The 26,317-nt window shown below is 32.6% G+C and overlaps 4 protein-coding genes across 5 annotated transcripts; all 4 read right to left on the reverse strand.

Annotated features, from left to right (window-relative positions):
* Positions 1-5,099: 5,099 nt before the first annotated feature.
* LOC114403851 (UPF0235 protein At5g63440) lies at positions 5,100-6,194 on the reverse strand. Its single transcript, XM_028367047.1, has 3 exons — positions 6,034-6,194; positions 5,443-5,966; positions 5,100-5,364 (listed from the first exon to the last, which is right to left on the reverse strand). The coding sequence occupies exons 1-3, from the start codon at positions 6,146-6,148 to the stop codon at positions 5,305-5,307; spliced, it is 699 nt and encodes a 232-aa protein (XP_028222848.1). The 5' UTR covers positions 6,149-6,194; the 3' UTR covers positions 5,100-5,304.
* Positions 6,195-7,346: 1,152 nt separating this feature from the next.
* LOC114402844 (protein LAZY 1-like) lies at positions 7,347-9,782 on the reverse strand. The gene is made up of 5 exons (XM_028365532.1): positions 9,676-9,782; positions 9,520-9,589; positions 8,731-9,452; positions 8,384-8,645; positions 7,347-7,726 (listed from the first exon to the last, which is right to left on the reverse strand). The coding sequence occupies exons 1-5, from the start codon at positions 9,679-9,681 to the stop codon at positions 7,707-7,709; spliced, it is 1,080 nt and encodes a 359-aa protein (XP_028221333.1). The 5' UTR covers positions 9,682-9,782; the 3' UTR covers positions 7,347-7,706.
* Positions 9,783-17,798: 8,016 nt separating this feature from the next.
* On the reverse strand, positions 17,799-20,423 carry LOC114403410 (photosynthetic NDH subunit of lumenal location 5, chloroplastic-like). Of its 2 annotated transcripts, none has more exons than XM_028366365.1 (5): positions 20,249-20,423; positions 19,742-20,155; positions 19,614-19,668; positions 19,442-19,527; positions 17,799-18,405 (listed from the first exon to the last, which is right to left on the reverse strand). In XM_028366365.1, exons 2-5 carry the CDS (start codon positions 20,084-20,086, stop codon positions 18,253-18,255), a joined length of 639 nt encoding a protein of 212 aa, XP_028222166.1. In that variant the 5' UTR covers positions 20,087-20,155; positions 20,249-20,423; the 3' UTR covers positions 17,799-18,252. The 2 variants fall into 2 exon arrangements, with proteins under 2 accessions (XP_028222166.1, XP_028222165.1); XM_028366364.1 differs by having other exon boundaries at positions 20,226-20,423.
* Positions 20,424-21,398: 975 nt separating this feature from the next.
* On the reverse strand, positions 21,399-25,782 carry LOC114403660 (5-methylthioadenosine/S-adenosylhomocysteine deaminase-like). The gene is made up of 8 exons (XM_028366761.1): positions 25,157-25,782; positions 24,935-25,084; positions 24,708-24,851; positions 23,690-23,846; positions 23,148-23,320; positions 22,538-22,593; positions 22,162-22,264; positions 21,399-21,653 (listed from the first exon to the last, which is right to left on the reverse strand). The coding sequence occupies exons 1-8, from the start codon at positions 25,757-25,759 to the stop codon at positions 21,564-21,566; spliced, it is 1,476 nt and encodes a 491-aa protein (XP_028222562.1). The 5' UTR covers positions 25,760-25,782; the 3' UTR covers positions 21,399-21,563.
* Positions 25,783-26,317: the final 535 nt, after the last annotated feature.

Genomic DNA, 26,317 nt, shown 5'->3' on the forward strand with positions numbered 1-26,317 from the left:
ATGACTGGATAAGTGGACAACAACATTAACCTTTTTTTATTTAGCAGATAACTGGCTGGTTGTTTTGTGTATAAAAGAAGAACTCGTTTAGAGGAAGAGAGTAAAGAATCCGATCACAACACATCCTCCTAGAATATATGGGAAAAAGCAACTACAAGACTTGAGCTCATGAAAAAACATAACATCAATTTTCAGATTACGGTTGAAACAAGTTTCAGGTGACTCATCTCGACCCTTCAATTTTGAAATATATCTAAAGGTCGATGACCCCCATAGACGTAGTCTATATACATTTTGTGAAAGTATTAGTGTGACACTCTACACCGTTGCATTTTAAGTTAATACATTCACATTGACATGATACCCTGCTACATTAGTTGTATAGTACATGGTCATAGCAAGTAAGATTTTGATCCCTCGAGTATCACAAACATGACGACGTCTAGTGTGGTCAAGTTAACAATGCAGTCCACCATGATCCAGTGTTATTTGACCTGCGGTAATGGATTTTAGATTTATTTTTAAAAAGAGAGATTGGCCAATATAACCTTAATGGAAACCAGGGTTGTTCCACCAACGGCATAAACCATTAAACCTAGACGGCGTGAGAAACTGAATTATTGAAATATGGAAGAGGAAGATGGCATGCATGGTGTATGCGATGTTTTGATGTGACGTTATTGGACGTGCAACAACGACAATGCCACAGTGTGGTGTTTACGATGGCGGTCGACCACCAGAGGAAGAACAAGAGAGAGATAGAGAGAAAGAAACATGTCGAAGCCGCAGTGGTGGAGTTGTGACATTGAAACGGTGATGGTGGAGATCTGGATAATATCAATAATAATAATTAGTTTTCAATTCCTTTAATTATTTAGCCGTGTAAATCTGTTATTTCCAATTCTGATTTGTTGAGAATTATTAGGAGATTGGTAGCTTGATTCACTACATATTAGGGCTGTTCACTTGTATATATATCACTGTAAACTAATATCAAATTCATTAATAAAAGTTACAAACCTATTCCTCTATATGTATCAGCCTAAACGATCCACCCATTCCCTATTTCTTCAATTAAGGACGTCGTTCCCCACCCTTGCCTCCCATGGCCGACAACAACTCCTTCATTCCCAACCCCCATGAGCCATCCAAACCCCTTGCTTGCATCACTTTCACCAATGTCACCAAACTTCTTCCCAACAATTATCCGAATTGGAAACAACAAGTTGAAGCTCTCCTTGATGGCTATGATCTCCTCCAATATCCAGATGGATCTTTTCCTGCGCCGTCAGAAACGATCCTCACCGCTCCAACATCTTCGACGCCGACTCCGTCGGAAACGACCCCCACCACTGCATCACTTCCGGTAACAACTCAGAATCCTGCTTACCAAAACTGGCGTCGACAGGACCGCCTTATATATGGTGCTCTCCTCACCACTCTCTCTAATGAAGTGGCCTCCCTGGTGTCTCAAACCAAGACCTCGCATGATCTCTGGATCCTTCTCAAAAACACCTATGCCAAAGCATCTCGCAGCCATCTCAAGCAGTTAAAGGAACGTCTCCGTACGGCTTCCAAAGGTACCCAATCCATCACTACCTATATGCATCACCTAAAGCAAACTGCAGATCTCCTTGCATCACTTGGCTCTCCTGTTTTTGTTGAAGACATGACTGATTATGTCTTACACGGTCTCGACGACGGCTATAGAGCAATCATTGATGCCGTGAATGCAAGGGACACCCCAATCAATTTTGATGACCTCCATGAACGGCTTCTGATTCAGGAACTTTCAATTGGTGCTGCCCAAAGACAAACTCCTGCCCCGCTGACAGCCTTGAATGCTCAGGCTCGACCCAATTCCAATGACAAATCTCGGCATGGACAAAACCCTGCACAATCAACTCAACGCACTGGCACTCGCAAACCTTTTCTCGGCCGCTGTCAGTGGTGCAACATCAAAGGTCATGTTCTCTCTCAGTGCAAAACCTTCCAGCAGCAGCATCCTAGTGTCCCACCGCCACCTCGTAACTCTCCGGCTCACACTGGACAGGTTCAGGTCAATACTGCAACTGCCGGCCCATCGCAACATGATTTTCTGTTTGACAGTGGAGCGACACATCACGTAACCAATGATTTCGATAATCTGGCGCTTCATCATCCGTACACTGGTCCTGACTCACTGTTTATGGGTAATGGTTCAGGTTTAAACATCACTCATTCTGGAACACTTTTACTTAATGATTTATCCTTGTCTAATGCTTTGTGTGTTCCTTCCATGAAACAAAAAATAATCTCTGTCTCTAAACTTACCCAACAAACTAACTCTGCTGTTGTTTTCCTGCCAAACTCTTTTTATGTGAAGGACTTGCAGACAGGTCACACAACCCATAAAGGCTCATGTGTGGATGGACTCTATCTGTGACCCGCCACCTCACCCTCCATCCACACGGTTCAAACAGAATCCTCTGCATCATGGCATCATAGGCTTGGGCACCCTTCATCTTCTATTTTCAAATTTGTTCAGAAACATTTTTCCTTAGGCTCAAATAAATTTCCGCAATCCGATTGTAACTCGTGTCAAATTAGCAAAAGTCATAAACTTCCATTCCATGAATCCACTCTTAAATCTTGTTATCCATTAGAAATAATTTTCTCTGATGTATGGACTTCTCCTATTTTATCAATTGATGGTCTTCGCTATTATTGCATGTTTGTTGATCATTTTACTCGCTATATTTGGCTATATCCAATGAAACGAAAATCTGATGTGCAAACTATATTTCCCAAATTTAAATCGTTCGTTGAAAATTTCTATCATCACAAAATAAAAATTCTTTACACAGATAATGGTGGCGAATATATTGGTCTTCGCCCTTTTTTACTAAATCATGGTATAAGTCATCATACAACGCCACCTCATACACCTGAACATAATGGAATTTCAGAACGCTGGAATCGTCACATTGCTGAAATCGGTCTCTCTCTTCTCCATCACTCGGGCTTGCCCCTCACCTATTGGCCTCACGCCATGACCACCGTCGCTTATCTCATAAATCGCCTCCCAACTCCAATTCTTGGGTACCAATCACCCTATTCTAAATTGCTCAACATTAGTCCGGATTATCATAAGTTAAAGTGTTTTGGATGTTTGTGTTTTCCCTGGATTAAACCATATGCTAACCATAAACTTGCACCAAAGTCTGCTATGTGTGTTTTTGTAGGTTACTCGGCTGATCAACATGCATATTTGTGTCTCGATGCCACAACAGGAAGGATCTACACCTCTCGGCATGTGAAGTTCGTTGAATCTGAATTCCTGTTCAACTCCCTAGTAACTCACGCTAGTCCAAGTCCCGAGCAACAAACAGGCCCACTTCAACTCTCCATCTTACAACCCATGAACCCACCGGAAGATTCATCTCGTGCCCCTTCCTCCCCATCCATCACCAACTCCCCATATATGGCCCAGTCCTCCACCGAACCCACAAACCCCACTCAATCTCCTCCTCCAACCTCACAATCATCCCCGCAACTCTCTGCTCCACCACCCCAAACCATTGTCAACCCAAATGGAGGTGGGATCATCACTCGGTCTAAAAACAACATTATCAAACCCATCCAAAAGCTTAATCTCCATGTCCAAGCCTCCTCTCCCATTGAACCCAACACCATCACCCAGGCCCTTCGCGACCCTAATTGGCGCTCAGCCATGCAAGCCGAATTTGATGCCTTACACCACAACAACACTTGGGATCTTGTCAGTCGGTCCTCTGATCAAAATTTGGTTGGCTGTAAATGGATATTTCGAATCAAACGAAATCCAGACGGATCAATTGATTGTTACAAGGCTCGGTTAGTCGCCAAAGGGTTTCACCAACGCCCTGGTTGGGACTATACAGAAACTTTTAGCCCCGTTGTTAAACCGGTGATCATTCGCATTGTCCTAACTCTTGCAGTTCGTCAAGGGTGACCCATACGTCAGCAACCTATTCCTCTATAGATAAGAGAGTGGCCATGCAGATCTCTACTCATAACCCACAGATCTTGTATTGAAACATTGCTGCTAGAGCCACCACAAAATAACACAGCTTGCATCAAAGCAATGTCGCTACAGCCTTTGCAAACCCATGAAAGACAACCTCATGCAATCGTGACGAATTGGATCTGATCAATTTTCCTTCCGATTTATGGGCCTTTCCTTTGAGGATTTTATTTCTGAATGTGATTTTGTAATTCCTTTTTTCAATTTCTTGTGTTAGTTTTGGTATTCTCAGTATGTTTAATTTTTGGATCTGATTGTCCATTGTTTTATGTTATCGCCATTGTTTTCTAGATTTGTGGTTTGTGTTCCACGTTTTGCATTATCATCCACTACTTTCTGAATCTTCATCATTTCAAAACATAACATATAGGAATTCAACTTTTTGTTCTTGTGTGTCTTTTACTGATTTTATCTGTACTTCGTTGGGTTGGCCATTGAGGAAGATCGTTGAGACTTGAGAGAGAAGAAGGAGATATGCCACGGATAAATTTGTCAAATACATTTATGATATTAAAATAATCAAAAATCAAAATTATGGTTTAAAGAAGTTGCAGGTAACCAATCCTGACCCTTGAATTTTTGAAAACAAAATATAATGGTCAGTATTGTTTTGACCACCTACTCAACTTGACCAAGCCAGACATCATCCTCAAACAATACTTTTGGAGCGCTAAACTTAGTTTGGTACGATATTTGGGTTCTCTAAAAATTACTTTCGCAACTTACATTTGGAGCAAACTCGAATTCGAATAAAAAGCAACAAATCTTTTTTTTTAATATCATGTTATAGTAATGTCATTTTATTGACATACTTCTGAATAAAAAAAATATCCAATCATAAATCATGTTATAGTAATGTCATTTTTGTCTAACTTAAGTTTACAACATACTTTTGATTCAAACTTTTCAAGCCTAAGTTTGAAAACTTTAATGTGTTTGGATTTCCCGTAGAAGAGTCCCAAAAGTACGTTTGAAAGTAAAAATGAGTTAAGGGTCATGTTTGATTATCCCAAAAAAATATGTTTGAAAGTAAATGTTTGTCCAAAAAAGTGAGTTTTTGCAAACTTTAATTCAAACATGCATTAATACTATCCAACCATGAGTTATATAGTAAGGTTTTCAATTGCAACGTAACCAACGGCCTGGTTTGTATCCAAGTAAATAACATTACAGCTGAAATTTAAACCGCAAAGTCATTTTTACAGGAAAAAATGAGATTCAACCTGGCTTGCTATGGAAGGACAGCATGGATACTAAAGCTAAGGTTGCACAGCCTCCAAAAGTTTCTCATAAACTTGTCGAGCAGTCAAATCCTCTACCTGAAACAGTCGTGAAATGTAAAAGAGAATTAGTTAAAATGGAAAGAAGAAGGCGAAATTGATTAGAATGTAACTGACCACAAGCAGCTTTGACTTGTTATTCCATCCTCGCTGAAGAGTCATCTGACTCAATCTCAAGCCCAAAACTTTTCCCATAAATTCCAAGAGTTCGTTGTTAGCCTCTCCACGGGCAGCAGGAGCAGCAACAGTGACTCGAACATCATCAGCATTGACTCTGGTGATTGCAGAACGTTGAGCACGATCTTCGACTTCTATAGCAAGTTGAACGAGTCCGCCTTCAAGGTGGGATATACAGGGTGGAACGGGGGCATCCTGTGGGTTGGTTTCGGCAGCAACAGTACTGAGGGCACCATCAAGGACATATATCAAAGACGATAACTCCAACTCTTGTTCCGCCCGGTAGCATACGAACAGTCCACACCCCATACAGTTCATGCGGAATTGTTTCTCCATTTTCCCCTCCCCTCGTTTTAACACTACTTTCCCGCCTTCCTTCATGTTCAATCTGGCCAGATGTTTGCTCTTGTCCAGTACATAAGCTTTGTCGGTTTTCCTTTTAGGCATTTTCTGCAATTGGGTATCTGCGAGACAAGAGGGGATTAGGGATTAGGGATTCATTCATTCAGAATAATCACATCACACACATACCTGTTATGAGGACATGGGATCCGCAATGTTTGCAGTAATATACAAAGAGATCGGAGTGAGGACCCTCCGGAGCTGCATCCTCGCTTGAGTATGTGTGCGTTGTCCTCTTCGGCATCTTTCTCTCCCACTCCCAGATGCAGACCAATCAATCGATGAATATCAACACAACAACACCATCAAGCAGCCTTTAGAATGGGCCTGCCCTACTAACCTCACTTGGCCCAGGCCCAGGCCCTTACCAATTAATTCAGTTTAGTTCTTCGCCCAGTTGACTTTAATCACTACTATTCCTATCATTTTTATTATTTTTCACATAGCACATGGATTAATTACTTTCAATTTGAATTTATATAATTACATTAAGACAAAATAGGGTAGGTACTCACACACCTTAAATAATCTTACACTATTATTCACTCGTCATTTATTAATTTTATAATAATTACATTAAAATTATGTCAACGATAATTTATAATTCTAAAACTATTTTATATTATTAATATATGATCAGTAAACTCTTATATTAAATATTCATAATTATTTTCACTAATAGTTATCTTACATGATTCGTACGATACTCTCTCATATAAAATATTAAAAATCTAGCTTAGTTGTTTTTCTTCCTTAGGATATCTCTTATAAGTGAGTGATAACTTGGGTCTTTTAAACATATGATAAAAGTTTAAAATTTCTTAGAATATAGTTATTCCTAACTTTTATTCTACCCCTTCGATAGAATTTGTTTTATGACTTTCGATTGTGGAAATATACCTTTGGGTCCAATCTTGAATCTAAAAAAAAATATACAACTCTTTACTTAATCTAAAAATTTTAAAATTAGTCTTAAATATAAAATAAACAATGAATTAAAAATGAACAAAATAACTAATTTTGAGTGATAAAAATAAATAAGAGACTAAAAATAATAACAAAATATTAATAAATGATTAAAATTATCAATTTTTATAAGGACTAAAAAATAAAATCTAAAAATTGAGAGCCTAAAAATTTAGCTAACGCAAATATATTCTAACTTCAGCATGACCATCATAAAACAAAATAAAATTCTTAAATATGTTTTTATTGAAAAAAGGACTCTTAAAATTCATTAAAAAATAGTTTCTAAAATTGCTATTTTTAATTAACTATTTATATAGTTCCTTAAAAAATTAACTATTTATATAGGGAAAGTATAAATAGAGGATAGTTAATGAATAAATTTTAAAATGGTTCACATCATCTATGAAATGGGATGCAATGTAGGACTAGCCAAGCACAAAAGGTTGTAAGTTTGAAACAAACACAAAGATCCATAAAAACTAACAAGTGATACTCCGTTACTCTGCATAATCGTCTTCTACCAGTCCTTTAAATTTCCACTGTTATACTCGCACATCATTATGATTCGTAGTTGATTTATACATAATTGACAATTTTAGTTCAACCACAAATATTGTCTATGATTACTATACTGGAACATATATTTTACACTGCTAAGAGGTAGGCATGGAAGATGACTACCTCTCTTATTTACTTCTTCTCCCAAACTGTTTTGCATATCATATGTTTAACATTTGCTGCTGGCATTGAGAAATAAATTCGTACAAACACAACATTACTTCTTATATAGCAATCCAGGACGATAGCTTAGCTATTTATTTTCCCTTTTGTCTTTAGAGCTCCAAGACTAAGTCTGCAATAATATAAATAAATAAATAATCTTAGTCATGATAGAAAAAGAAATGGGACAAAAAACTGAAAGTGGGTTTGTTATCAAGGTTTAATTATTCGTTACTAAAAAAATTCAATTATTTATTTAGTCATTAGAATTAAAATTACTCGATTTAGTCTCTGTACGTACACTTTTTAATTCGCTTTAATTCCTATAAAGTGTATATATGTAAGATTAAAATGAATAATTTGTAGATGTAGAAACTAAAATATAAATATTGTGTGGTTATAACTTATAAGAATCAAATAAATATATTGTACATAAGAGAAAGAGATTCCAACACTCTCCATTTTTTAATTAGATATTCTTAATATTATTTTTCTTCTCTAATTAAGAGGTTTATTTCATACATTATCACCGCAGTTAATCAAAAACATTCTTTTTGGACCATATGAAACTACCATTTTTTTATATGGTCGGAAAAAATATTTAAAATTACCATATGGTTTTATTCTTAATTTTTGTTTTTACATCTACATCTATATTAAATTTCATTAGTCTTTTTTAAAAGATCATCAATAATTAAAAACAATCTTACCTCAGAATTTAAATGATTCATTATAAATTATATGTATGAATAACTAACTATTTACAAAGGGGATATGATTGTGTACTTACAATCGGCATCTGTTTTGATCCAGTGCTCCTTATTCTCAGATGAATCTTCTTCACAGCTGCCAAGGAGTGGATTGGGTTGGATCTTATACTGTCGCATGTAATTTTCCGTTGACAGTACTGCTCTTTTGGGCTGCATCATTAATATATCCTCCTCTCCCTCTCCCTCTCCCTCATTCATTGTTTTCTTCTTTTGGTATTTATCACACTTTTGTGCACCTGTTGAATTTTCAGGGTGAACTTTCCTGTGAAACATATGGAGAATCTGCCACCCAAAAGAGTTGAGTGTATTATTAATATATTGGAGAATTAAAGAATGAAGAGATATAGTATACATAAATGGCCTGCACCTTATGCAGTTTTCTGTCTGCTGCTGAAGCAGAATCAACAGTTGTGGATGTGGAGCTTCGCATTTTTTTCTTGAGCTTTTTCTTCATGAGATGCATGGCAGATTTATCTGCTTGATCCTTTGGTGGTCCAAAGTTGTTGTTCTCCTGATCTGCCAGTTTGGTTCTCTGGAACAGCTCCCCTAGTGATGTCCTGTGCTCCTTCTTTGCCACTGTTGTTGTTGTTTCTGACAATTCAATCGCTGATCCAAACAGATAACCCTGAAGGGGACAAACTGCATTTCCATTTGATTGATCTTCCAACAACGTAGCTGCTGCTGGCTTCCCCCCGCCGCCGCTCAGAGTTATTATGCTTCCATGACTGCTTCTCCCACATGATATTGATGATGACTCATCATGATCCGCTCCCAGAACCAGAACTTTCTCTAGCTCATCGTTTATCAGCTTCAGTTCATTCTCGGTCACTTCATCTTCCTTTTCTGTTATGTTCTCCACAGAGATGGCAAATGTTGGCGTCGTTGATGCCTCCGAACCAAGAGTTCCAATTGCTAGGAACCCATGGAACAGCTCATACATAGCTCCCGCTGAATCTTCCTCATACTCATCATGATCCAAAGATTTTCTTACCTCTTTCTGCAGATGACTTTGTTGTTTCACATGTTTGTAATTCCCAAAGCTTGCTTTCGGGTAGTTGTTGTGCTCCTCATCGCAAGAATTCCCTCCTCCTGACACAAATTAAACACAACTTTAATTTGTTTAGTGGCCATTATGTACTTTTATAAACAAACTTACCGATGATCAAGTCTTTGAACGGTACTTCAGCGCTATTCTGGCGAAATTTTCTATGCATCCACCCGAGTAACTGCAGCAGAAAAGAAATAATGCATCAACACACAACACATGTACCTAATATGCATCCTAAAGACAACATTATTTGATCGATCTTACCTTCATCCTTAGCGAGCTTTGACAGTGTTGCTTGTGCTTAGCTAGTTTTGCCTGACAATTGTGAGGAAATTAAGTATAAGAGAAGCTGGAACTCTATTTCATAAGATTTTCCACAATGTGTGTGGAGAGATAAAACATAGAGATACTTACAAAGATTGTTTGTTGTTCTATGTCAATATGCAAGTAACCTAGCTAATGGCTAGTGGGTCCTAAACAATGTTAATCCGATCATGTGCAAGGTCGACATAACTGAGGCTCATAATTTAATTTATATCCATGAAATAAATTTCACTTTTTCAATTCTTGACCAAATGCCTCCCTCTCATTTTCACCATGCAGCCATATATTAATACTTTGTTTGGTCTCAGGTGTACCATGTTGAATTTAACGTTTTAGCCCCCAACCCCCATGCATTTCGTATATATTTATACTATAGTGATTGAATACTCCAAGCCAACTTAGATGTGAGTAAAATGCCTCTCATCTCATCGGTGAAAAAACAAACAATTGGCAATCTCCCAAATCTCTCTTCATTCAGACACAAGTTAGAAGTTAGAACAGACTATGCCTAGGTCGGGTTCATCGCCTATGCCCCTGCACCTTGATGCAACTGGTTACCGATTCAAGTACCTAACATGACACTAAATGTTTTTTTTTTTTTAATTTATACCACTTAATCACTTTTTGTAAAATTCATTCATTGAATTATCTAATATTATCTGGTATTATATTTTATTATGTATATCAAATATTATATCACATAATTTTGACATTCATTATTACGTTATCTAAAAATGTACATAAGCTTATATTTTAAAATATATTATCATGGAAATAAAGTAGTGCAATGAAATATTATATTGAATTAGGATTTTAAAAAATATTTTTTTAGATAAAAAAGACTCTTATAATATCCAATTAGGATTATCAGGATTTTTAAAGAAGGATAATAAAATTTAATGATATTTAATTTAGATTTTTTTAAAAATGAATTTCACGTTACTTTTTATTGTAAAAATATAAAGTTCACACACAAAAAAATCCACCAAAGTGCCTGGACTCTTTTTCTTTACTTCCTTTTTTTAATTTTTTATTTCTTCCATTACACATATTTCCTTATTCTTTCATTGAACTTGGTATATATATATATATATATATAACTTTCTTAACAGAGAATATCGTTATAATGAATTTCCAATTGACCAATACATGAATCTTTAGTATTACCATATAACAAAATAACAAATACCATAATAGTAAATTTACCATATAGAAAATTTAATTCAACGGTGAGATTGCTTTGATATAATACTATATAGAAAATTATTTAGACGTGACAAAGCAAAAGTTCGATGCTTATTAATAGTAAATTCGTTGCTTTTTATTTGTCTTTTAAGATTGATTTATAGAAATCAAGAAATGCTATAATTTTTTTATTTTAATAAAATAGTTGTAGAGTTTCCTATTTTACCATTTATCTTTCCATTCCACAATAAATACATGGTAAATTAATTAAAGATAAGAAAATAAGAAAGTGCTAAATTGATAATGGAATAATTATTATCATGTTGAACTTTGCAAAGGAGAAATAAGTAACAACAAAAATTCTCTAAAAATTCGGCAATTAAAAAGGAATGGAGGGAGTAATTTTTTATAGATCAAATATAAAATTAATCAATCTAACTATTGAATTATTTAACGTCACCCATTTGGGCATGTAAATTAAATTTTACATGTACGAGGACATTTAATCTAATTAAATAATTAAAAAATGGAGGGAGTAATTTTTTATAGATCAAATATAAAATTAATCAATCTAATTGTTGAGTCATTTAATCTCACCTATTTGGACATGTAAATTAAATTTTACAAGTTTTAGACATTTATTGATATGTTATGTAGGGATAAACATTTACTTATATTCTAAAAACATATTATTTGTAACAATAAAACAGTACAATGAACTATCAATTAATTTTTTTATTTATATAAAACTTTATAAACATAGCATACTTTATTGAAACTTTCAATCCAACAATTATATTGCTTAATTTCATAATCTACATAAATTTTATAAAAGTTGTAAATATAAAAATTTGACATCGAGTATCAATTAATTCTAACCCAAGGATGGGAAAACATAACTCAAGGATTTTTTATGATGAATCATTTATCATAAATTAAAAATTTATATTTAAACCTGTAAGATAAATTATCAAATGTTTACACTAAATTGTACATACACATATACACATTGATAAAAAAAAATTGCACATACACATATATGATAATAATTATATTTTATATTGGAGTAAAGTAACCAAAAATAATAACAAAAATTTAATCCTGAATAACAAACAATCCCAATTAAAAAAAATATTGATATTTAGTGTAAATTACACTAATACCCGTAAAGTTTCTTGAAATTACACATAAATTCCTTTTTTTTTTTTACATTTATAACAATCTCTCAACATAGTGTAATGCTTTTCAAAAAATTAAGATTAAGATGAGAGGATTAATGTAATGTATAATGATAAGTTTTATGTGTAATTTTAAGAAACTTTAGAGAGTGTATTATAATTAACTAGTATAATGTTTAAAATAAAAAATATAAACAATTAACCTACACAATGCAAGTTTGGATTATGCATTTATTTCATCTACTCCCTCTAGTCTTAAATATAAGAAAAAATATTTTTTTCTCAAATATAAAAAAAAATTAATTTTACTTCATTCAATGTTACGGTCTTTAAAATACACTTCACTTAATTGAGATTTAGTTCCAATGCCTCATTTTTATTTTTAATACTAAATTCCAATGAAAAGTAAATAAAAAAATAATTTTTAATTAAAATTGATTAACTAAGTTTTTTTAATTTGTGAGAATCTATTTTTTTTCTTATACTTCATATCGGAGGGAGTATATATATATATTTCCCATTTTCCAAAAAAAAATTGTGTATTGAGCAGTTCGTAGAGGAAGTATTGATTGTTGTTGAAACGTTCAATCTCGCCATTTATAATGAGACTGGAACTTGGGAGTTGGGACTAAGTACAATTTTACTAAAGAAGTTTGAAGCTTGGTTAGGAGCATTTATTCTGTCTGATTAAATACAATACAATTAAAAATAAGAAATTATCCAGCAAATGAATATATATGTCGGTGAATAGAAGTGCAGAAGTTTATAACGGACCTAGGCCTAGCACATCCATCTTGAATAATTTTGCCTTCTCTATGTGGTTAAGCACAAAATTTTCCTTTTCCTGTAAATTTATGTATGAATTATTTTGATATAGGAAAATCATGTATAATGAATATGACCACTATACACCACAACGTTGCATGCAGAAGAAGGGCGGGGAAATGAAACAAACAAGGGAAGGCCAAGTACGAACATATCTCGTTTGAAAACCTCTGCCAAACTAATAATAGGAAGGTTTAAGGCTTTAGCCGACAAGAGGAGGAGATATCTCTAGCTGTATAGGGAGCACATTCATCACCGTTTGATCCTTGAATTTAATATGAAAGCCAAACTTGCATTGTGGTAATTTTGCCAGTGCCCTGTTGTAACATTCTATTCTTTGTTGTCTACATATCATTCAACTCTACTGAAAGCAGGTGAGTACAAACATATATGCCCTCAACCCCGGGGCCTCATACTACTGTACATTGACTCCTACTTAGATCTCATGTTATATGAATATCATGTGGAGAAATAATGACAACCACAACAAACATATGAAAAAGCCACTTCTTTAATCTTCTAACATGATGCTTGTAGTCCAGATTTAACTATTTTGTTAACCCACTTGTGGTTATGAATGAACATTGATTTGATACCAGACATTAGTATTTGTATATTTTTTCCTTGCATGGTTGTTTAACAACACGTATGGATAAATTTTCTTTAGCCTCCACACAGAAGGATGCCACAATTTTTTGACAAAAAATATTGACATTATATATAATACCTCAATCTTAACTATTATTATTATTATTATTTGGCTGGAAAAAAAGAGGGGTCCATGATCAATTTGGTTTACCAATCATCTGGTTGATTAGGGGACTGGGTTGAAAGGGTGGCAAAAAATGATCGTTTTGAGTAACATATTTGGAAATTACAGTGGCGCCTCTGTCAGATTGGGCTTGAGGATTACTCATTTTTTATTTTGAGCAGGTTTTTGTCATACCATTTTCCTAATTTACTCTTTGTACAAGTGTAAGATATTCAGAAGTTGAACGCCTTTTTGTGAAATATATTAAGGACACCTGTTGCAAAAGCCATGGAGTACTAGATAACACAAGAATATAATGCATAATCTCAAAATACAAGATAGATGTAAGATGCTTATTAGACCGTGAAATTAGTTAAAGAATTAAATCGATTATCTAACACTTTCAATTTTAAAAGAGCAAAATATATGAAGTTTCATGTCGATTTCAAAAAACTGCAAAATACAGGAATGCAGTGAATTCAAGTTTCCTAGAATCTATATGCCACTTGATAAGGATTTAGTATGATCATTGAATTGAACTATGACAGGGAGGGAACGCACAATGCATTATGCATTGCAGGAAATTTTAATTGATGTGCGGATATTGGTGAACAAAGAATCGTGTGATGGTAACATTGGTTTTGACTTTTTATTAAGTTTCCCTAATTCACTTTTTTTTTCTTGATCTGTCACGTTCATACTAGCAGTTGGACATAGGAAATTAGGTTTGTATGGCACTACGCAGAGATGTTTCCCCAATTAAAGTTGCAATTTTACTCAAAGGAATTGTAGCGTTTAACACTCTTTCAAATACTTTACTTTTTGTTGAAATTTATTTAAAATTACAAATTTCATTAAGCTCAATTTTCATTTTTTTTCCGAATGTGAGATCTATTAAAATTTTTAATTTTTAATAAATTCTAACAAAGAAAATGTAAGAGAATGTTGTAAGCATTCCTTCTTATTATTACTTAGATGGAATTCTACCTTAAATTAAAAACATATTCAACACACCTGTATTTTATTCTTGTTTAACTAAACAAACTAACTTAATCCAATAATTAATAAAATGAATTAAACAAATTCACAAATAACTTGTTTATATTCTATTCTGTTGTATACATGTACCAATAGCCTCAAATTGCCTCAAATTCATACTCATAACATGTATTATCATAGTGGCCACATCATGGCAAGCTTGAGAAAAAAATCCTTTGACGAGAGGAATATTGCCAAGGTTTTTTTTTTTTCCGTAAATACACTCTTTCTCTTTTATTTTTTCTCAATTTATACTACTTTATAATTTAATTTTCAATTTACACTACTTTAGACTTTGTGTTTTGATTTACAACACTCTACAAATAAATATGGTCAAAGAGATACTTCTGCAAACTTAAATGAACCTGAATACACTTTCTCTCACCTTTTTTTAAAAAAAGAATTAAAAATATTATAAAATATAAATATTATATTATATAATTTTTTAATTGATTTTAAAATTACTTAGAAATTTTGGCTACTTTTAACAAACCAGTAATCAAAATAAAAGAAGACATGTATATGCACAACATATTTCAGATCATCGTTAGTTTTGTCATATTTGTGTTCTAATTGTATTTTTTAATATGTTTCATTATTTTTGAGTATCATCTCAATTATCACACTTTGAAATTTTATGTCTATTGTATAAGATAGATCTATCAATAATTTTTTCCACTGGTTTTTTAATTTGCTTTAATACTATTGACTAATTTTATTATTTTTTAATTAACGAACATAACAAAAAAAATATCAACAACACATAAATTTAACTACAAAATTACATACAACATAACTAAAAAATTGTACTCTAATTTCATCCAATTTGTTTTCTTTTTCTTTATCTGTATATTTTTCTTTTAAAAAATAAAAAATATATATATATATATAATTTAATTTAATAAATAAGTAATTTTAAAACCAATTACAAAAATTATATAATATACTATTTATATTTTATAATATTTTAAATTTAAAAAAAAAACAAAAAGATGAGAGAGTGTATTCACGTTCATTCGAGTTTGCAAGATCTCTTTAATCACGTTCATTCGCAAAAATAGTGTGAATCAAAGGTTTTTTTTTTCAATAAATATACATTTTCTCTCCTACTTTTACTCAATCTACACTACTTTACAATTTAATTTCCCATATACACTACTTGGGACTTTCTCTCTCCTTTTTTTTTAATTTAAAATATTATAAAATATAAATATTATATTATATAATTTTTTAATTGGTTTTAAAATTACTTATTTAATAAATTAAATTTTATAATTTTGTTTTTTATTGTTTTAAAGGAAAAATATACAGATAAAGAAAAATAAAAAATTATAGTACAATTTTTTAGTTACTTTGTATGTACTTTTGTAGTTAAATTTATGTGTTGTTGATATTTTTTTATTATGTTTGTTAATTAAAAAATAAGAAAAATAGTTAGTAATATTAAGATAAACTAGAAAATACAGTAAAAAAATAATTGATACATCTATCTTATACAATAGACATAAAATTTCAAAGAGTAATAACTGTTGTATTGAAAATATATTTAAAAATATTTATTTAGTAGTTATTTTTTGCTTAAGTTATGAGAATTGATATTTTTATTATTTATGACCTGTGCAGGTATGATAAGAAAAGATTAAAATATCTAACGACTAAATATGAGCTATTTTTTGTAATAAAAATATATTAAAAATATATTTAAGGATATTTAATTAGAAGTTATTTTTTGATGATCAGTGGGATCCTGATCCAAGGAGAAAGAGGACGACAAATGGTCGTCCCGTTTCAACTCTCGCATTCCTATTGACAGGATGAGAGATGGATGAGCGAATAAATAATCAGCAACATGCTCATAACATAAATAATTGTCCTAAAGTATCTCAATCTTAAACTTTTCGTTAGACAAATGTGATTGTTTAAGTATTTTATTGACAATGCAATATAATATTTTTCTATAAATAAATAAATTGTTAAGCAAAAAGTCTTCTCAATTTTAATTAAATCTAATGATATAAACAAACTAATTATATTTAATAATATAATTATATTAAAAATAATTATATTAGAAAATTTAGATTTTAAATAAAAATATTTACCTAAAAAATATGTTAAGTTAATTAACTAATAAAACAAAAATAATTATATTTAATAATATTATTTTCTTTAAAAAAATTAAAAAACAAAATTATAAAATTTAATTTGATAAATAAGTAATTTTTAAATCCAATTAAAAAATTATATAATATAATATTTATATTTTATAATATTTTAAATTAAAAAAAACAAAAAGAAGAGAGATAGTCTCAAGTAGTCTATATTAAGAATTAAATTGAAAGTAGTATAGATTGAAAAAAAAAAATAGAAGAGAGAAGATGTATTTACGAAAAAAATCATGAATTAAAACAAAAAGTCCAAAGTAATATAGATTGTGAATTAAATTGCAAAGTGATGTAGATTGAAAAAAAAAATAGGAGAGAAAATGTGTATTCATAAAAAAAAAAATATTAAACCAATATTTTCAACTAGTTTTATTATAACACACTTTAATACACTTTTTACTATTTGATAAATTTAATGTATATTCTACAAAACAATAAATATAAATCATCAAACAAAGTAAGGCTCTAAAAAAAAGTAAAACTTACTATTTAGAGATACTCGTATAGTTTTTTTTAGGGAATACTCGTATAAATTTTATTTAATAATAAATATACATGACAAATACTAACCATTTTTATAACATACATGGATTGAAATTTATTAAATCTTACAATGTCAAGCAAGTCTCCCTTCATTTAGTAATCTCACATATAATTTCATAAATATTAAGAGTATACTAAAGAAACATGTTAAAAAGATAAGTTTAAAATGTTAGAAAATATTCTCCTAACATTTCTCAAGAGTATATTAAAATATGCATTTTTAACATTTTTCATTTAAATTACGTGTTCTATTTATAGTCTGCTAAAGAATCACGAACCTCACATAATTTCATAATTTTTAATTTTTAATGAATTTCATAGTCATAAGAAAAATTATTAAAAAAGTAATAGAAAATGTTTTCCTAACATTCTTCAATAGAATAAAAAAATTATTTTTAACATTTCTAATCTAAATTATTACACGTTCTATTGATCGCCTGCTAAAGCATCACGAGAAGCATTTAAAGAAGTGCATTCTTTCCAAATTCAATTAAATGAATTCCACATTTGATGATGCATCTTGTAGAAGACTCCAATAATTCTCTAGCCATCCAATTCCCCATGGAAACTGCACTTTGGCTTAAGAAGATACCATTCAAATGGGGTATTAAATTGTCCAACCCGACGACAACTCAAACTATAGTTCTACCAGAATACATGTGGCTGCTAAAAGTTTGTAGGTTCAGTGTGAAAATAAGGTGTTACAGAACATATTTTAAGAATAGTCAGACAAAAATTTAAGAAAGCCAAAGTTTCTTCTTCCCCGCCCCTCTTTCCCTTCTCAACTCAACAAGTTAATAGAAGGAATAACCAACAAAATTACACAAGAACCACCTCAAGCATTTGGAAGCTCACCACAGTCACTGATGGTCACCTTCTTTGTAGGACGGTCACCCCTATCTGTCTCCTGTGATTCGATCAACCTAACAATATCCATGCCTTCCAAAACTTGCCCAAATACTACATGTCTCTGATCCAGCCAAGGTGTCTGCCAATTCATCAAACAAGTTCAATATGTCAAGACTCAAAACAAAGATACAATTTCAACCTTATTTTACTAGACAAGTAGATATTAAGAGTTTTTAACATTTCATCATAAATATTAATCAAATGATAGTCTGTGGACAGCATGTGGTTCTTTAATTACAATTATAACTTATAATCAATGTCACAATCTTATGACCTGCTCCCAAGCTAGATAGCGAGTAGAATACTCATCAGAGGGATCGGGGCAAGATTGTGGCAACATTTTTTTTATCTTGTGAGCTCGGTTTTCCAAATTGGGTTGTGCAATCTGGTCTTCCCTGAATGCTTTTTAGCCTTTCGTTTTGCCCTAAATCAGTGTTTTCTCCCCCATTCTCAGACCTACAAACCTCACACAACCCATCCCATTCTCTCTCCCTCTTTGAATATATCATTGTCTCTCTCAATTCCTTGGTTCTGATTTCTGAATTTGTTTGTTGCTGTGCATTCAGACTTGCTGTGACTGTGAGCACACTGTCTGTCTTGCACTCTGATTTCTGAATCTCTCAAGCCTCGACCCTCTCTCTGCTGTGAGCATGAGTGCTAGTAGACTAGTAGTGGATGTTATGGACTTATGTTTATGAAATTTCAGTTTTAAGTTTGCTTCAATGTTTATCACTCATGGTTTTTTTTTCTCCATACTTTCTCTGTATATATTTACATATATATTAGTATAAATATATAACTTTACATTTTGGTAGGATCTTATGATCCTACGTTTTACGATCTTGCTAAGTAGAATCTTGATCTTGACAACATTGATTAAAATTGTTATTTTCTATATTTGAGGTTTTCACAGATGAAACCGGTTATCTTTATCAAAATTGCACAAAAAAAATAGGCAAATGTTGGTGAAAGTGAAGATCGGGCTCATTTGACATGCATACACAAGAACCATGTGAGTTTTTTAAAGGCAGGAATGATAAAGTTAGAAATAAAGCATATTTCTCATTTAATCCTCTTATGTGGCATGCTGTTATGAAGAAGAGGAATACACCTACCTTGACAGTGCATATGAAAAACTGACTCCCATTTGTGTTGGGTCCTGCATTTGCCATGCTAACAACACCCGGTCCAGTGTGAGACACTAGAGATATTGTATTGTAAATATCAGCATAATTAATTAAAGAGTAGCACTGAAATTGAAATTGAAATTGAAATTGAGTGACTAACAATTAAAATTCTCATCTTTGAAAGTACGACCATATATACTTTTGCCTCCAGTTCCCTGCGAGGAAGGAAATGATTGTTGTTAGAATGGAGAATGGGGAGGATGAGAAAGCATAAAGCAAAAAACATACATTTCCTTTGTCAAAGTCTCCTCCTTGAATCATGAAATCCTTGATGACACGATGGAAGGTGGAGCCCTTATAGCCAAAGCCCTTCTCTCCAGTACAAAGGGCACGGAAGTTCTCGGCCGTTTGGGGGACATCGTCGCCGTACAGTCCAATCACAATACGTCCCACAAGCTTCCCAACTGGATTTCCAATACTGACGTCAAAGAATACTTTCTGAGTCACTTTTGACTGCGCACTCACTGCCTCGTCCGACGAAGAACTCGCCCGAACCCGAACCCTAACCCTTCCAATTCCTTTTCTTTCTCTCACACCCACTGCCACTCCAGAACAACCTCCAAACCCCCCCATAACCTTCAGCTTATTAGGATTAGGGTTACACTTACGCAGCTGCAAACCTCTGCTCTCTCCAACATTTGACTGCCAACACAACACACACAAATGAACCCTATCATTAATAATAATATTCATTTCAACAAAAACTAATTACCAGTCTCAGTGTTGCACTTGTACTTGTAAACGCAGCCGCCATGGTCACGGTCATGGATTCACTCTAACTAGACCCACTACTGCCACTCCCAGAGGATTGATATATTATCTCAAACTCATCTCTGCCACATCTGAAATTACTATCGTATCCCTCCAACATAAAAATATCTATTCCAATGTCTTCAAAATTAAAAATCACTCCACATTCACTAGTTAGACAGAAAGTTTATAGGCTGTATTTATTATTTAATAAGATTAATTGATAAATTAACTAATAGATTCACATCATCATGTAACTATCTAATTATTTTAAATGTTTTTTTAATAGATGAAAGGTCTAATGATTAAAATAAGATAAAAAAAAAAAATCCAGGAAGTCTTTAAATGATGTAAAATGATATACTTATTAGTATAAAAATAATAATTCTCTTTCAGAAACCTCCAAGAAAATTCTAGCAACAAGTATCAGTCATCCCTATTATAGTAACTCAGCTTTCATAGTAAATATTTTTTTTTAGTAATTGCAGAGAAATGCGATACTTTTTAAAATTTTGCCCAAAACAAGATGAGTTTTCTTTTTAAAGTAGAAATATACGGAGATAAGTTATAATTGGGCGATACGTTATAATTTCTTCAAAAAGTAAATATTTTATTTTTATTTTTATTAAATTTGTGTATATAATGGTGACTTGTATAGTTATATTAAATATTTAAATGAAGAGTTTTTCTATACATAACAGTTGTATGGAACTTAAGTAGCATGGCCTATAATAAAGGTTATCTATAGTTTATAAAAAAGAAATGACTTTTATTTTTTATTATTTTTTACTAAAATTGTAACTTTTTATATATGGTTTCTTTTTTATTTTTTAAAATTATAATATCATTTTTATATTTTTCTTCTCATTGTCATTTAATGATATGCATAGTTTTTCACTGTTAAGATAAATATTTATAAAATTTACAATCATATTTATATACTTATAAATACTTTTTTATTTATAATCAATTCAAAAAAATAAAGTCATTTTACCACCTCCACACAAATCATTTTCTAGAAAATATTTAAAACATTGTTTTCCTCTTTAACAAATGAGAGTTAAAATAATTAATTGATGCAATTGTTAAGATTTTGTTTTTATTTTGATCGTCATATTGAGATATTGAGAACCAATAGAAGAAAAAAAAAGATAATTGAAAAGCTAAATAATATTCAAAGATCCAATGGCCAGATCATGATTGCACCGTCATACGCTTAGCATCAAACAGTTGACGCCTCTTGGAAACAAGTTCAATGGATACAAGCGCTTATCATAGACAATATACTGATAAACAACAGTTAAATTATGTTCATTCTGGTTGGTAATTTTATGCCTGCCCTCTTCAGAAGTTCAACTGAAGCCTGTTTTGCCTTCAAAATAACTTCTTCCTGTCACATAATTCACACACACATCAATTGAATAATGTTGGACTCTAGCTCAACTCAATTGTACTATGTTTGGATGTGTGAATCAAAAGGAGGAGAAAATAGGTGAAAAGGAAAGAAGAAAATAAAGATGAATGATCTTTTCTTGTGAAACCCACAAAATAAAATACTCCTCTCGAGGCATGAAAGTTGGGGATCGAGGAAGCCTTTATTTATATTCTAGTTTTTTTGAAGAATTAAATAACTTTTTAGAACATAAAAGTTAAAAAATATATATGCTAAAAAATAGAGTAACAAATTTAAATTATTCTTATATATTTTATCTATTTTTCACTCATCCAAATAAATTGGATCCTTCTATTTTTTTTCTTCTTATTTCTTTTCCCCCTATTTCCTTCCTTATTCAAATAATAAACCAAGTTCATCAAGCTAATTATAGGATGGAGTGGAGTCTCGATATAATATAGAAATGGTTCATATCCTACATAAGAAAAATGCTTCAATAAAATACCTCGTCCACATATATAATCTTCTTGTTCTTCATTATCCATAATCCATTGCACATGACGGAAACCACATTTTCTGATCGCATACAATACACTAAGCTAGAAATGCTGCATATTGTTTAGACAGTAAATGTGTTAACTCGAAAGAGTCTTTGGATGGCGTGATGGTAAAAGAGAGCTGAATGCAGCCAACCAGGATTGCAATAGAAAGGAACTTCCGCTACAAAGCCTCAAAATTGTTTTATATAAAGCATTGTAAAGCATAATCGTCATATAATTTCATACTCACACAACTAGATCACACTCATTTTATTCAAAAACAAGTCATTAAAAAGGTCTGTATAATGAACCAAAAATACCAATTAAGTAATGAGTTCGTACCAGTCATGAACAGGAACCATAGACCAAGACGAAGGATCCACTACAACAATGTCAGCCTATTAAATGACAAGTACAAACATCGTCAGCTTCTGTTGCGAGCAAAGAAATAGCAAAAAATGCTACGTTATCATCAACAGAAGATTTGGTCATGAAACATATTAAAGAAAGAAGGATATTGCATAAGAATTGACCAGGGAAGCCAGCAAAGAATTGGTCACATTTAATTGAATGCAATAGATTTTACGCAAGTTTTTTTTTCTTCCCTTACGTTTTGATGAATTTTTCACCATAGGTCCATATGATGTTGAAAATTTTCCTATTTATTTTCATTGTTCGCTGGAGTTCACAAAATAAAACATCGTAACTGTCAACATATACAAAGTTTTTCATGTTTCAATTGTGCTTTATGTGCAATAAAATGTAGCAAGGATCAATTGTGATGAATTGTCCACACACCACATTTCTCGACTTTGAATTCAATGTCTATAGTATGTACTGTGTTTAACAGAGAGTAATCTCATATTTAGTCCCAGTAAACAGGGGAAGAGAAACCATAATAATTACAATGAGAAGAGAAAGAGAAACGCAAATAATGAGAACCAATACCAACCTTTTTCCCAACCTCAAGAGAACCTAGTTCATCATCCCATAATACTGACTTTGCACCATTGACAGTAACCATCCTAAGAATAGTTTCAGCAGGCAATGCAGTTGGATCTGTAGTTCCATTAGCATAAACTCCCCGTCCTTTGTTAATTAGAGAAGCTAGGTACATTTCGTCAACTGCAAATATAATTTATTAATGAAAATTTCCACCCAGTACAATGTACTTGGTATTTTATAGAATGTGTACTGCCCAGTATTCTCCATCCGAGCAAGAGACTCCCGCAACTTTACGGTCTGGTGAGGGTTTGATGTACAGTCTTACATGAACCTATGACCTATCCCACCTTGGGCGGGTAGATTGTTTCCTTGTTCTATTTAATACTATATTGAAAATAAAAATTCTTCACATAACAAACCAAATTTGCATACATGACTATGAGTGATGATGAGCTAACTAAATAGTAAATACTAATGTGGAATTATTGAATTTAGTGAAATTATAAAAAACAAATAAGAAAGAATTCAAAGTTTAGAGTTAAGATGAACCGATGCTCATGCGATTGTTTGATGGGGCCCCATCTGTTCCCAGGGAGACACAGATGCCAGCATCAAGCATCTCCCTTACTGGTGCAAATCCAAGCATTCGCATTGCAGCAGCAGGACAGTGAGACACTTTGACCCCTGCTCGTGAAAGAAGAGATATCTGAAAAAATGTTATGCCGCAATAATTAATGTTCATCACACTAACTCGTGGATTCCTTATCATTCCAATAAAGTTTTTAAACACAGCCTAGGAAAAATTAGTTCGATTCCAGATTCCTCTACGTGTGGACTATATCATATTTTTCTCTATCTCTTTTGTCTTGCCAATTGGAAAATAACTCAAATAAAAACCTAACAACAAGAAGAGAAAATATGTTTTATGACGTGAAATTTTTCCATTTAAGGAATAAAGGGTAAGAAGCAGAAGATGGTATGGGTGATTTCAATCCCGGATATATTATTGGTAGGTGATATGTAGTTCTACCAGAAATCCTCATTAGGGTTGGTGATGTTCTTTAACCTTGCATGGGGTAAGCCTTTCCCTAATCTTACTTTCCTTTCCTTCCTCTGCCAAAGTACTCTCAGTTCTTTACTCAGAGTCTTTAATTGGTTCCATTTGAATGGTTGCCTTAAGAAATCAATGAATTTTTTTTACTTTACCCTTGATATTAACAGTGACAATCATATTTTGACTATTTCAGAAATGGATAATCCAAAATTTTTTTTTTTCTTATGCTATTTAAAGCTAAGGTATTAACTAACATTTAAATATAGAAGAGTCAAAATCACAAATTCAATAGCATGTTGCAGCAGAGGATAATGCTTCAGAGGTTGAAAATATGTGTTGGTCCAAGTAGAAAGGACTCAGATTTTAGATACATGGTTTTGGTTTCGATCCAAAATCCATATACATGGGAAAAAAATATTGAGAAGAGTGTCTAGCTTGTTTGGTTGCATATAGACAATAATGGATTAGGTTCTGCTAAAAGGGTAGTGGCAAAAAAAAAAAAAACAAAATTACCTCATTATTATCGATCCAAACTGAGTGAGCTGCTAACAGATTGTTTTGAAGGAAATTTATCTTGTCCAAGTATGTAACAGTTCCGTGATCTATTTTGTGAACATCCATAACTAGTTGGTTCTCATGTGGTATCTCTGCAACATGCTAAAATGATTGCAAATTCAATCACCACAATGTGAGGAGAAGTTAAAAAGTGTGATAGAACATGGGGGCGTGGGGTACCATACCATGTGTATTCCAGTATTGAGTTGTGTTGCAGCATCTCTTGTTTGAATAAGTAAGCGAGGAGTAGAGTTCATGATTTGCCTAATCGCGAACCAGATTCTGATGCGGCCTTGGGCTGTATTGTGGTACTTGTGATAATTGTCCTTTTGAGACTGCAGATGAAGGGCAGAAGAAAGTCAGTGAAAAGAAATGAATGAATTGGATTGGGGGAGAGAGAGAGAGACCTGAATGCATTGGTGAGTGGTTCGAGTGGCCCAGGATGGGGGCAAACCGTGGCCAGAGTCCATGGTTGATTGGGTTAAGCAAGCTCGCAAACCCAGTAAGCCAACTGCTCTAGCCATCCCAGAAACATGCTGGCCCCCAGCTTCCGCAAAACAGGTTACACCGGAGTGAATGAGTTCAATCCCACAAAGCAAAGTAGAGAGGTACGAATCCTGTTCGCTCATGTTCGATTCGTAAGGCCAGATGCGCTCATGCAGCCAGGTCATTAAATCCACATCGTCTGCTATGCCTCTGGCCATTTGTTGGGAGCTATGAACGTGGGTGTTAATAAATCCTGGGAGTAAGATATGTCCGCTCAGATCAACAATACTGTCGGCGACATCAGAAAACTCCGCAAGGATATCAGCAGATTGTCCGATTGCTTTGATTTTATCATGTTCAACCACGATTCCCCCGTCCCTATACACTCGCTGCTCCTCGTCCATCGTTATGATCATACCACCGTGCAGCACACTCACACCAACCACCTCTTTCTCTTCCTCTCTCTCCATCATCCACTTCTCTCTCTCTCTCTCTCTCTCAAGTTGAGGGTGATTTGATATCATATTAGTTGTTCTCTTGCGAGATACTGATACATGTTCATTTCTATCAAACCAAAACTAAATTTCTAAACTACTCAAAGTAATTTTTAATTATAAAATATCATTTAGGAAAAATGCATGTTATATACCATTGGTGATGTATTTACTTAAATATTAATAATGAACATAATAAAGTTTTATAATATATATTTTTAACATTAAATTTGAAATAATCACCTTTCTTTTGTTTAGTAACTTCTAATAAATTTTATTTATATGAAAAGCTAAATATGCAATAAATATTTATAATCGATCAATATAATATTTAACAATTATTTGTGATAATCATTTAACACTAGTGTACAATCATTTTTATCACTTGTAAATGATGGATTGAAACTAAGTAAGAATATGCATTCATTTTTATCATGGATTGAAACTAAATAAGAATATGTATTTTTAAATACATGTTTCACATTATTTACATTTTAAAAAAATACATATTTTGAATGTAAAATAAAGATATGTAAATTAACTATAAGAAAGAAAGAACTACAGCACATATTAATTAATATAGTATAA

The sequence above is a fragment of the Glycine soja genome, chromosome 20, assembly GCF_004193775.1.
Source record: "Glycine soja cultivar W05 chromosome 20, ASM419377v2, whole genome shotgun sequence".
Lineage (NCBI taxonomy): Eukaryota > Viridiplantae > Streptophyta > Magnoliopsida > Fabales > Fabaceae > Glycine > Glycine soja.